The sequence below is a fragment of the Branchiostoma floridae genome, chromosome 1, assembly GCF_000003815.2.
Source record: "Branchiostoma floridae strain S238N-H82 chromosome 1, Bfl_VNyyK, whole genome shotgun sequence".
In the NCBI taxonomy this organism is placed as follows: Eukaryota; Metazoa; Chordata; class Leptocardii; order Amphioxiformes; family Branchiostomatidae; genus Branchiostoma; species Branchiostoma floridae.
Window position 1 is genome coordinate 19,457,600 of NC_049979.1, and position 11,964 is coordinate 19,469,563.

The 11,964-nt window shown below is 39.5% G+C and overlaps 2 protein-coding genes across 2 annotated transcripts in view; both read left to right on the plus strand.

Annotated features, from left to right (window-relative positions):
* LOC118411689 (adhesion G protein-coupled receptor L3-like) overlaps window positions 1-5,980 on the plus strand; it is a 12,042-nt gene extending 6,062 nt beyond the window's left edge. The window contains exons 6-19 of the mRNA XM_035814204.1: window positions 15-126; window positions 405-742; window positions 886-929; window positions 1,156-1,267; window positions 1,549-1,640; window positions 1,797-1,899; window positions 2,292-2,445; window positions 2,706-2,829; window positions 3,030-3,096; window positions 3,417-3,511; window positions 3,819-3,945; window positions 4,276-4,317; window positions 4,623-4,742; window positions 5,303-5,980. Of these exons, the coding sequence (XP_035670097.1) occupies window positions 15-126; window positions 405-742; window positions 886-929; window positions 1,156-1,267; window positions 1,549-1,640; window positions 1,797-1,899; window positions 2,292-2,445; window positions 2,706-2,829; window positions 3,030-3,096; window positions 3,417-3,511; window positions 3,819-3,945; window positions 4,276-4,317; window positions 4,623-4,742; window positions 5,303-5,467 (1,695 nt within the window). The 3' untranslated portion in view covers window positions 5,468-5,980. The remainder of the gene's footprint in view (window positions 1-14; window positions 127-404; window positions 743-885; window positions 930-1,155; window positions 1,268-1,548; window positions 1,641-1,796; window positions 1,900-2,291; window positions 2,446-2,705; window positions 2,830-3,029; window positions 3,097-3,416; window positions 3,512-3,818; window positions 3,946-4,275; window positions 4,318-4,622; window positions 4,743-5,302) is intronic.
* Window positions 5,981-7,912: 1,932 nt separating this feature from the next.
* LOC118411788 (adhesion G protein-coupled receptor L3-like) overlaps window positions 7,913-11,964 on the plus strand; it is a 7,898-nt gene continuing 3,846 nt past the window's right edge. Inside the window, exons 1-6 of the mRNA XM_035814309.1 lie at window positions 7,913-8,323; window positions 9,080-9,172; window positions 9,355-9,483; window positions 10,560-10,760; window positions 10,908-11,061; window positions 11,536-11,786. Coding sequence (XP_035670202.1) covers window positions 8,224-8,323; window positions 9,080-9,172; window positions 9,355-9,483; window positions 10,560-10,760; window positions 10,908-11,061; window positions 11,536-11,786 — 928 coding nt within the window. The 5' untranslated portion in view covers window positions 7,913-8,223. The remainder of the gene's footprint in view (window positions 8,324-9,079; window positions 9,173-9,354; window positions 9,484-10,559; window positions 10,761-10,907; window positions 11,062-11,535; window positions 11,787-11,964) is intronic.

The window sequence follows — 11,964 nt, forward strand, 5'->3', positions numbered from 1 at the left end:
TCTTGTTCCTGTAGGATCGCTGGTCTGGAGTGGCGTCAGGGATCATAGACAGTTCAGAAAGGGCAGGTATTCTGTTGGCCAGAACGGTTCCTAACGAAACCCACTGGATCTCCGAGGAAAATATAGGTACGTTTTAGGGCATTCGGCATACGTGTCGCAGCATTACTATCTGCATGGTTGAGTATGTAGTATTTGCCAACATTGTGGCATGTAACAGCCATTGTGTAAGAGAAAGAATCAATCTTGGCAGACACAATCATAATGGTGAGCACTAAAGTCTGATTGACACACTCCATTGCTTTCACTTCACCAATGATATTTTTGCTCCATACATGTGTCCAGAAGGCAGAAAGATAGTCAAATAATGTAATAATTTTGCATGTACGTATGATTTTTCTACTCAGTGATGGAAATCAGAGATGGCTCCATGGGATCAACGACCTTTCCGGCTCTTGACAAAAGAGGAGACACCTCTGTTTGGGCAAACGTTAAAGACGGGATCACTCTGCCGAGAACAGAACACCTTGTCGTTTCTGCAATCTACGACAATATAGGACAGTACCTCAGACCAAAGTCAGTGTACAGCACGGCAAACGCAGTAAACAGCTCGGTTAACGCAGAGAACAGCACTAGCAAGGTTTACTCCAGGATTATTTCGGCAACACTAGTGAATAGAAGCTCCACGGCTAAAGTCAATGTCAACGATGCTGTTACCATCGTCCTGGAACATCATAGCAATGAGGTAAACATTACATCATTATCAAAAGCATGACAGTTGCACTTAGTTCATCATCTACATATCAGTAATTCTTACCGTTGAAGTGCACTACGTGAACGTAACTCCAGATGTAGAAAATAGCTTACACCTACTATCTAATTTTGCAGACGACCAACACCACCTTCTGTGTCTTCTGGAACGTCAGCACTGGGTATGTCAAAATTGGACCAATCTTACCTCATAACCTGTCGTCTACTCTGATGCTGATATTCGCATAATATAACTTTGTTGATTATCTGCCTCTGTACCTGTATAGTGCTGGTATAACTGCGCTTCGGCGTAACACACCAGCTTCGCAGACAAGCAAACAAAAAATGGACGTGTTGTAAAATTCCTATAGCAGCCAGCTTTTCATTATGACTGCCATTATTCTTCAGCAATTGGTCGGAAGAGGGGTGTGCCCTGAAGAAGAGAAACCGGACTCACACTACCTGCGAGTGCAACCATCTCACCAGCTTCGCTATTCTTGTAGACACGACTGGGCAGCAGGTACGTCAAATAGGTACTTCAGTATGCCAAGTATTTCGTTGAAAAGTACTGCTTCATAGAAGCTGCCGTTGACGCATTTGCTCATATACAGGTACAATGCTTGATGCAGCTATCTGTTAAGTTTGGTAAGCATTCTCCTCAGTTCTAATGTCCTTCGGGGTTTATATTCATAAGCATTGAGAACAACGTATGTATTTTTTGATTATCTATTTATAGCATACTTAAATATTCTTTTGACACCAAATAGCGTAAATAAACGACATTTCCGGTTGTATTTTCAGCATCCATTTGCACTTAGTGTTATTACATACGTCGGCTGCATCATCTCCATCGTGTGTCTCTTCATCTGTATTTGTACTTTTCTCGGATTCAGGTAAGGACTATGTACTCACTAGCACCCCTTTTTCATTTATACCGTTTTTACTTTGAAAGATTCGCTTTGTTGAAAAAAATCAGATACATATCACAACGATAGCAACCTTGTTTTTCTTGTATACTTGCCAAACTGGAGTCCGCCATCTTGTTTCAGACGAGTCCGTTGTACCCGAACCATCATCCATGCAAACCTGTGTTTCTGTCTGCTGGCTGCTGAGGTGGTCTTCCTTGTGGCAGTTGACAAAACAGAAAACACGGTACATCTTTTATAAGTACAAATCAGTTCTAGTGGGGAGTATTTTTGCATGCAGGGAATCCATCATATCTGGGTTGAACTTGAAATTACAATTACACACTGTTTATATCATAAATGTTTTATTCACTTTTATGAACCAAGTTTATACATGTCTTTTCTGATAGTGGCAATAGAGACTTTATCTCGTGAAGAAGTGCTCTTCGCTTTATTTTACCAAACAATGTTGCCGTGAGCAGTGGACTGAATGTATAGCAGATACTAGAAGTCTCTAGTCAGGGTTGTTGATAAAATAATAGTAACACAGATGAATCTACGTTCCATGCTGAAATTTTATCTTGATATCATTTGCCTCACCTACGCCACACCCAGTTGTCTTCCATTGTTTCTGCTCAGGTTGTGTGTGACGTGATCGCGATTATCCTCCACTACCTGTTCCTGGCTGTCTTCACCTGGATGTGTGTGGAAGGAGTGGAGCTGTACGTCTTACTGGTCAAGGTCTTCAACTTGAAAATGAACAGATTGCTCTACTACCACCTGGTCGGCTATGGTAAGATATTGTCTGCAAGTATGGCCAAGACGTTTTCTACTGATTCGTGTTCTTAAATCAAGTGTTGATGTAGTGTGATGAATTTGCTTGCTCAGTCATTGATAGCACTCATATTGATAATAAATGAAAACACTGAAGATAATTTCATAGAAGAGCTGCATGAAAAAACGATACCTTTAAACTGTGTGATGATTAGACAGATACGGTGCTTAAGATATCTTAAGGTCTTATTTTCTTTTCTTTTCTATACTTCTCTTCAGGTGCACCGGCAGTGGTGGTAGGCATTTCGGTGGCCATTGATTACTTCTTCGAGTTCGAGGACAAAGACGAGGACAATGGCATAGAGGAGGAAGGGTTCTTCGATGGATATGGCACCAACAGATAGTAATGTTTTTCCTTAAAATATTCACTCATAGAACGAGGCTTTTCTTTTTCACTGAGCACTGTTGTGTTTCATTGTATATTCTTTTGAGAACTACCAATTTGGTTTATAAACATGTACCGTGCAATTCAATATACTGTCAATATTTCAAGAAAGTCATATATTCACTAACACAGTGATAATCAATTTGATCACTTTGCAGCTGCTGGTTATCAGTTAACAGCGACTTCATCTGGAGCTTTGTGGGCCCAATGCTGCTCGTGGTTTTGGTAACTTTTTCCCCTTTCACAATAGTCAACTCAATAAGAAATGAGGATCATCTCACTTAGGGTTAAGCTTCAGATTTGAAAAATAAGTAAAAATGGCATTCTCCTGCTATCAAAACCAGAAAACTAGACTCTTCTGAGTAAAGCTTCTCCCAAAATAGAATTCATATAAGATATAGATAAAAAAGTATCAGTTGAACTTTTGTCAAGTACGGACTGTTATATATACAACCTCTACTTCGGAGATCAATAACATTGTAAGTACAAACGATTGGCATGGATTGACATCGCTTTTTGATGTTCCCTTCTGTCTCACACCCCAGGTTAACATTGGATTCCTGGCCATGACTATGAGGGTGATCTTCACTCAGAAAGCCCATGATACATCCAACCAATCAGAACAGGGAATTAACTTCAGGTGATACATGTTGCTTGCTATTACACTAGATAATATGTAAGAATAGAATATTAATTTTAAACTTGCACTTGTAGTAGTAAAACAAATGAAAAGAATGCAGCCAATGGTCCCTATGCAGAGAGGTTATACGCGTTAAGCCTGTGCATTGGTAACGTTTTAGTCACTTTGTTCCACACTATTCCACACTAGTTAATGTAGAGCTTAACGTTAAGTGCATAAGCCATGTTACTTAATAATGCACATTCGGTTGTACGTATGTGGTCTAAGGTTAAAGTTACAGCATAACCCATATCTTGGACGTTTGCAGGTTCTGGATCCGTGTGTCCCTGGCCTTGGTGTGTATTTTGGGTATCACATGGGTGTTCGGTGTGCTGTACGTCAGTAGGGAGACCATAGTGTTCGCATACGTCTTCACCATCAGCAACTCCTTCCAAGTAAGTAGTAGTGACAATACCTACAAAGCCTGATGTTAGCTACTTTAGATACTTCAGATGAAGTCTAATGTGATCTACTTATGAAAACGTACATTGTAATGTTTCAACAGTAATATATATATATATCGTCATGTGTCGCTAACGCTATGATAGTAAGCCTCAATCGAATCGACTTTCTTTTAAGTCTTTATCACAGCTTGTATTCATTGAACTATCTTATCATTATGAGTGTTCTTCTTATTCTTGACAGTCTGTAGCTAAAAATTCGTTTGAATATATCGATGATGATGTCCATTATGACCTAACCACCCCATCTTGAATCTCTTACAGGGTTTATTCATTTTCATTTTCCACTGCCTGCTGAACGAAACGGTACGTTTTACCTGTTGACTGCATCTAGCTATATTTTATGTCGCTGTACATTCGTTATTGTTAATAATGACACCTGTGCGCTTACTTACGTTAACTTATTGTATCAGTGTTCACGTATGCAGTAATTAATGTCCGTCATTTAAATTCATTTAAGACTACATCTTTCGTTGATTCATTCTATTAGCTTATACTATTTGAAATTCTTTAACGTATATTACAATTCCGTACAGTTTTGTTTTTGTTGACTTGGTGTTAATTACGTTGTGTCCGGGAGCAAATTATATGGCTATTTTCTAAACTGTTAGGTGCAAGACGAGATCGAACGCCGCTTTGGTGCTCGTTTCACCTGCTGCTCGAAGAAGAAAAGGCAGAAAACGGTGAGGAGACAGACAAGGCGAACTGCAAGGTCACCTCAGCAGCAAGAGGTGAGAATATAGTCCCCGCTAGGGGTGGGTACTGGTACAGAAAATTCAGGTCCGGTGTTCAGGTCCAAAGGATCAAGTCCAGGTCCGGACCTGAACCTGGACCCGATTCAGTATGACTCATGCCAATGGCCCATTGCATTGCACTGCAAAGAAATCTGTTTGGTGGAGTATTAGACTTACACTGTTATCTTAAAATCATAAAACGCTAACTGCACCTGTACCATTGACTGTAAAACTTGGTAGAAATGACTATAAACTCTACACTACTTCACTCATGTTATTTTCTTCCGCCAGCAAGCGCCAAACCGTGTGAATGCCTGATCAAATAATCTATTAATTTTCTAATCGGTCCAACATCCGGTCCACCTGTTTTTTTCAGGTCCGGTTTTCCTGGACCGGTCCAATAAGAAAACCCGGTTTTGTACCGGTACCCAGCCCTAGTCCCCGCCATTTTTTGCATTTCAGTGAATCAGAGCTGCGCCTAAAATTACCATTTTTGTGGTTAAGAACTTGTATGAAACTCAGTTTGAAAAAAAAACGAAAACTCTTTGTCTATGCAGATCTGGCTGGATGACTTCACAGACACTAAAGACAGCCACAGTTCAGCCACAAACACAAAGGACACCCTAGACGATGAGGGCTTCGTAGAAAACACCATCTACGAAGGCGGTGCCGGTGCCGAGGGCTCAGTGGACAATGTGATATATGAAGGGCTGCCGGATTAAAGTCCTTAGAGAGCGATTGCGAATAACAGGGACAGGATTTTGATATACGATATTCCTTTTTATCAATTCTATATATTATGTAGATTCATTTTCCCGACGTGTGAGAGGAAATGTCCCACTTGAAACACAGAGGCATGCGGTATGAAGTTGGAGTCAAATGTGATGGCATTTTAAAAGCCTCTCAAATCTTATACCCCGAATTAATTGTAACTAACAATGTATAGCTTTAGTAATCGTGTTTAACATGCTTGTATTAATTCAGTGATGCCTAGAATATTTGACGGAATACTTCTTCAATTCTTTAGTAAAATGATTTCAATGATTTCTATTTATCTTCATTTTACACATGCCTATGTGGCTACATACTCTAATGACAGTACATGCTCATAATCTTGCATATACAAACTATATCTATTCATATTATATGATATGTTTATTGCAAGTTCTTGCCCGAGGGCTAATTGCAGGTACAAACAACATGTAAAATAAGGAAAATACAAAGGTGCTAGGAACTACATTCTATGACTATATGCTATGCCAGTGTACATTATACTGGTTTTGTTGGGTTAGACATCTTCTATTTAGGCAGTGGAAGACGAATTTACCCACTTCTTTTATAATGTGTGGGTTCTTTAATTTTAATAGTAGGATTGATTTTTCATTGTCAGGAATAGTTGGAAAGTAAGCGTGTATTTTGGATACACTCATAAATAGTGGGTTTCTTATATCATCATAAAAAGAACATTTAGTGATAAAATGACTCTCGTCTTCCACAGCATTTGAGGGGCAATATTTACAAATCCTCTCGGATTGTAATACACACAGTCTTGTGTGTGCTACTATCATAATGTAATGGTGATGTCAGGCTGTGTTCATAAAAAATATCGGGTGTAAATATGTAATTCATAAGTGAACTGACAATTTTACTGCAAGAAATGGGACTCTTTTTATTTTACAAAAATAACTAAAAGTATATAAAGATATTTTCATGATGGAATATATGCACGTGATAATATTCTTATGTAAACATTACAGTCATGCCATTTCTTAGATGAAAAATGTCTACAACTATTATTGATATCATGCATAAGATAGGCATCTTACATAAAGATAGCGCACAATATAGTCATCTTTATAAGATAATCGGGATAACACTGAAAACAGAACAGCACACAGAATGTTACTATGCACATATTGCAGTTCTATACTAAAGAAGTTAGTTAATATGTTAAAAGTGTATCTTTGTTTGTGCGAATAAAAACTACAATGTACACTATAAAAGAGTTTTCTGTGGTCTATTGACTATTTCTATCATCACTCACGCTAGTACTTTTCCGCAACTACAATGTAATATGTCAAATACTGCTGAAAATATTACTAACATTGTAATTATATTTGTTAAATCTACTCACGGTGTATGAATTAGAGATTACACCATTTTTTCTGCAGATAGTTATGATAAAGATTCTAGTGTGAATAATCTTTCGGACCGAAGATTTTATAAAGCTCTTAAGGATGTTGATTTCTGTTTTCTCAATATATGTACATGTTTTGAGGACAACATCTGTTAGAAACTACATTTTATAAAGGGCCAAAGACAGTGCATTGATATTTTTTACCAAGCAATCCCTATATCCTATCATAAACTAACCCTTTATTCATACCACTAAAGCTTGAGCCGTGTTTGGAATCCTCAACATTTCCTCGGTATTTCTCCATCATCATCATCATCATCATCATAAAAGTAATCATTTCCAAAAAGGCCCTCCAACTGGAGATCCAGAAGAATGTAATGACTTTGCCTTCTTTGACTGAATCATCAACAACTGTCAACTGAAAGGCATAATGTTGTCTGAGAAGGAGTGACGGCGTTATCTGTTATGATGTCATGATCAGAGCGCTCAGTCCCCCATTGAGTTCACTTACACTGTGACATCAAAACATTTTATGTTTGCATTGTATTGTATGTTTGAAGAAAAAGCAAATCGTAGCATCTTGGAAAAAAATTCTTGAACTCTGAAAGTCTTTATCTTTTCTGTTCCTGTCTGACGATGGAGTATGCTCTACGTTATAAATGCAGTATAAAGCGGTCACTCTTTTTGTGCGTTGCCTATGACTACTTCTAGGGGGCGCTGCTATGTTGTTTAAGTCCCTGTTGCATAATAGGTTAATTCCGGAAAGAAACCGAACAAAGCAGAGGCGGGCAAGGTATCAAATATATCGTACTTTTATCACTACTTGCTGCCAGCTTAAAGCTCTTGATAAATGAAAATCATTATAAGACAAATTTACAGAACAAAATCACCACCTGAAACAGTGCTACTGGCCTGCAGCAACTTCAAAGAGCATAGAAATAGCTGTAGCGATCTACCAATACCTATAATTCTATCTCATTCAATTTGCCTTAATCTTAGTAACCTTGTGACCAGACTACTACGTCAACAAACGGCATGGTTTAAGTGTAAATTTGCATACATTTTGCCTAAGGCTCCGGGACTCCGGGATCTCGTTGGACAGGGTGGCACGACATCGTCAGCGATAAGGCTAGACCACAAATTTTAGGGCTCTCATAAATCTACCTTTATCACCGAGAATCGGATTTTGTATGCTTGAGAGCGCGATTGGCTGAAGCTTAAAACTTGTATCCAAGCTTTTCACATTTGTGTATGTCTCGGTAACATTTTGGAGGAGACGATATTCTCAGGTGTCACAGAACGGCGAGAAATTGTCTTGTGTGTCATGGACAACTGAACAACATGAAAATGACGGTATCTTCTGGATTTGTCACGGGTGTTTTCCTGCTGCATGTGTTCTGTGCACAAGCCAATGGGATGGGCGGATCAACAGGAAACCAAGGTCTGTAACAAATAAGACATACAACACGTTACATGTTACAGTTAAATAAGATAACCACAACAGCAGCATACTAATTGGGGCCACACCTATTCCTGTCTATGTACCGCCTCATGGCGTCTGACACATAACGTTAGTATTTTAGGTACAATAAGATCTTTTTTTAAAAATACGGTTAAGTGTCTTAACCATTTTCTTATTTCTAGATGCAGTACACGCAAAAAAAATCAAAACAAGATCATATGAAACGAAATGAAATGATGTTCTACGGTAGAATTGTATAAATATCAAACGGGAATTAAAATCTCAACTCTAGATCTATGACTCATAGCCAATGATGACTTACCTTTATAGGATAGCCTCGCAAACACAGGCTCTTGAAGTCTCCATATATGTCCATCTGCGATTTTTTTCAGTTCTTTAAAGCTTAAGATTGAATTAACAACAACAAAACTAAAAATGACCTTTATCCCCCAGTCCCCTAGATAATTTAACCTGGTCGAGCCACCTGGAACTCACTTAGGGGACTCCCTTTATCCTTTCAAGTTTTCATACAAGTGAAAACCCCTCAAATATTTCTAAAGAAGAAAAGTGTCACTGTTTTATACCCGCTGCAATAGAAATTCCCGAAGGTGACTGGAATCCACTTCGAAGCTACTTGACGCTTTGTGAAGTAACCTTAACTATCCCTCTGTAGTTTGAATATAGTGATGCAGCCAGCTGTGGTATTCATCGATACATGATTTGTTTCTAAATCAGGGTGGGAAATCTGCGAGTCGGAAAGAATGAAGGAATGTCAACAGCAAAACAAGATGCATTGTCACTCCTGCGAAGACACTACTTCTAGTCCTAGTAAGTTTCGTTTAATAAATCTATGCTGTGACGTACACCTCTTTGCAAAGCTAATAAGCTATATTGATTGATTCTATCTGCATGTATAAGCTACCTTAGCTAAAATACGTCAAGTGATAATAGATATCTGTACATAAAGAAAGACAGTCACAGTGGCAGTATATAATTTTTCATTATTCCAGCACCCGTGCCACCCTGCTCAACAAACCCATGCAAAAACAACGGTACCGTTGGATACTGGTCTCCTGGTCAATCAGGGAAGGGGTGTTTCTGGTGTGACTGTCCGAACGGTTATAACGGAGACTACTGTGGTGAGCATTCATATCTACTAATATATGTTATAATGACGCGTAACGTTACACTAAGTTTAAGGAGGTGTGATGCTTAAGTCTTTTTGGACCAGTTTGCTTGCTACGATGGTGGGTCTTCGATACTAGTATACTAAAGTCAAGGTCAAGATTGCCCCCGGTACTTTGTGCCGTTTGTTATGGACAGGCTAAGGTGTTTTGTGGTAGATGGGTCTCCTAGCAGCTCTGGAACTGCAAGGGTGCGTGCTTTTGTTAAAATATGCCAAAGAGGATAACTCTGAACGCACGATATTAAAAGCTTTATGTGAAGTTTGAACTATTTACAACCAATTCATGAAATAAACGTCTCTAGACGACAACCTTACAACATTCATTACTAACTTGTTAAAAGCGACCGCGCGGTGGCTTAATTAGAGCATTTTGGACAGACGTAGCCAAAGTAGCGCGGCGGTCATGATGATAAGGTGATGGACTTGATATTCATTGATCTCTGCTCGCCCGGACCCTGCTCCCGACCGTAACATTGACCGGTAGGCTGCAAGAGTCTGTGTGTGACTGTGCTGTACTTTTTGACGAAAAGATAAATAAGTGATAGATAATAAATGAATGATGAGGAGTCAATATAAATGTGCTGTCTTCCTAGTGAGGTTAATAATGTTTGTAATGGTGTCGTTTTTATCCACAGAGGTATTGTTTGCGCGCGCACGTGTGTGTGTGTGTTCGTGGTATTTGTGTGTCTGTGTGTTTCCAGATATTTGTGGTCACCAAAACTTACGAAACTCTGAATGGATTGTAATCATATCTGGCATGTAATATTTGGGAAGACGAGGGTCAAGGTCAATTTTGGGCCTTCTGGTGCCTTTGGCACAGCAGCAGAACGTCCGATTTTTGGACCTTTTCTTCTTACGGTGGCAGATAGCAGCTTATTCGGGAACTTCCACTTTTTTTTAACAATAGGTCTAGAACGACTTTAAAATCAGTCGAACTTCTAGCGATCAAGCCGAAATTTGACAGGTAACGTTTTACTTTACAGCAAGAGAGAAGCCATCTACCATACTTTGTGATTTTTTCCCTTCCAGCATGCCCCGGCCTGTCCGACTATGTGCCATTCAACGGAAATTCTTACCTCTTTAGCAACGCTTCAACAGACTACGCGGGTGCAGAAGGTCTTTGTCTCAAACATGATGGTCGCCTCATCAGGGTCATGAACATTGAGACTCACGAGTTCCTTCTGAACCACATCCTGACGTGCATCAACCAGTCAGTCAGTTTCTGGATAGGTATGTATCGTAGATTGTAATAGAGTTAGGGATGTTGTAGCATCGGGGTTGGTAAGTGACCTAAACGGTGGTGGAATTATGTTCCATTATACGTCACAGAACACAATGCAATAAATATATTGATAAAGGATGCTTTCTTCCCAAAAGGTTTAGAGGACCGCTTGAATGAGGCAGTGTTCGTGTACTCGGATGGTAGTACCCTGGGATCATTCAACCGCTTCTATGGGGGCGTAGATGTAGCCAACGAGGATGACAGCGACTGTGTTCTGATGGCAACGGGCTTGATCCCACGTTGGGACTGGTGGACTGAGGACTGCTCAAAACATCATCGATTCATCTGTGAATACAGTAAGCACCTCCGATTAGCCCTTTCCACCATATTTATAACGAATAAAAACAACGACTGATATTCGATTCTGGATCATACTTTAGTGACTTTCCCCTTCATACTGACAGATTTAATTTGTGTAGGCAGGAGATGGTTCACCTGCATAGGGTCGAACCATTTGTTCAGTGTTGTGATTGCCTCCATGAAAAATGGCGTATCTGTTTGTTTAATTTGTTTTCGGGATTTGTGGTCAACATGGATTTAAAGCCTTTGGGTGATATTTGGTATGTGATATTTGGGAAGACTTTGCAAACATCCATTTAGTTCTTGAGAGTATTTATGGTACGTAAAATGTGTTAAGTTGCTGTGTGTATATCAAAAGATATGATTACTGTGGTATTAATTTTCATCACTATAAATGTGTTCCTCTTTCTTACCACTTTGCAGCCAGCCCGACTTCCACGACAGAATCAACATCAACACTGTCACCATCGACCAAAGCTACAACATCAACACTTTCACCAACCACCAAAGCTACAACATCAACACTTTCACCAACCACCAAAGCTACAACATCAACACTTTCACCAACCACCAAAGCTACAACATCAACACTTTCACCAACCACCAAAGCTACAACATCAACACTTTCACCAACCACCAAAGCTACAACATCAACACTTTCACCAACCACCAAAGCTACAACATCAACACTTCACCAACCACCAAAGCTACAACATCAACACTTTCACCAACTGCCAAAGCTACAACATCAACACTTTCACCAACCACCAAAGCTACGACATCGACACTTTCACCAACCTCCAAAACTACTACATCCACACTTTCACCAACTACCGAAGCTACATCATCAAC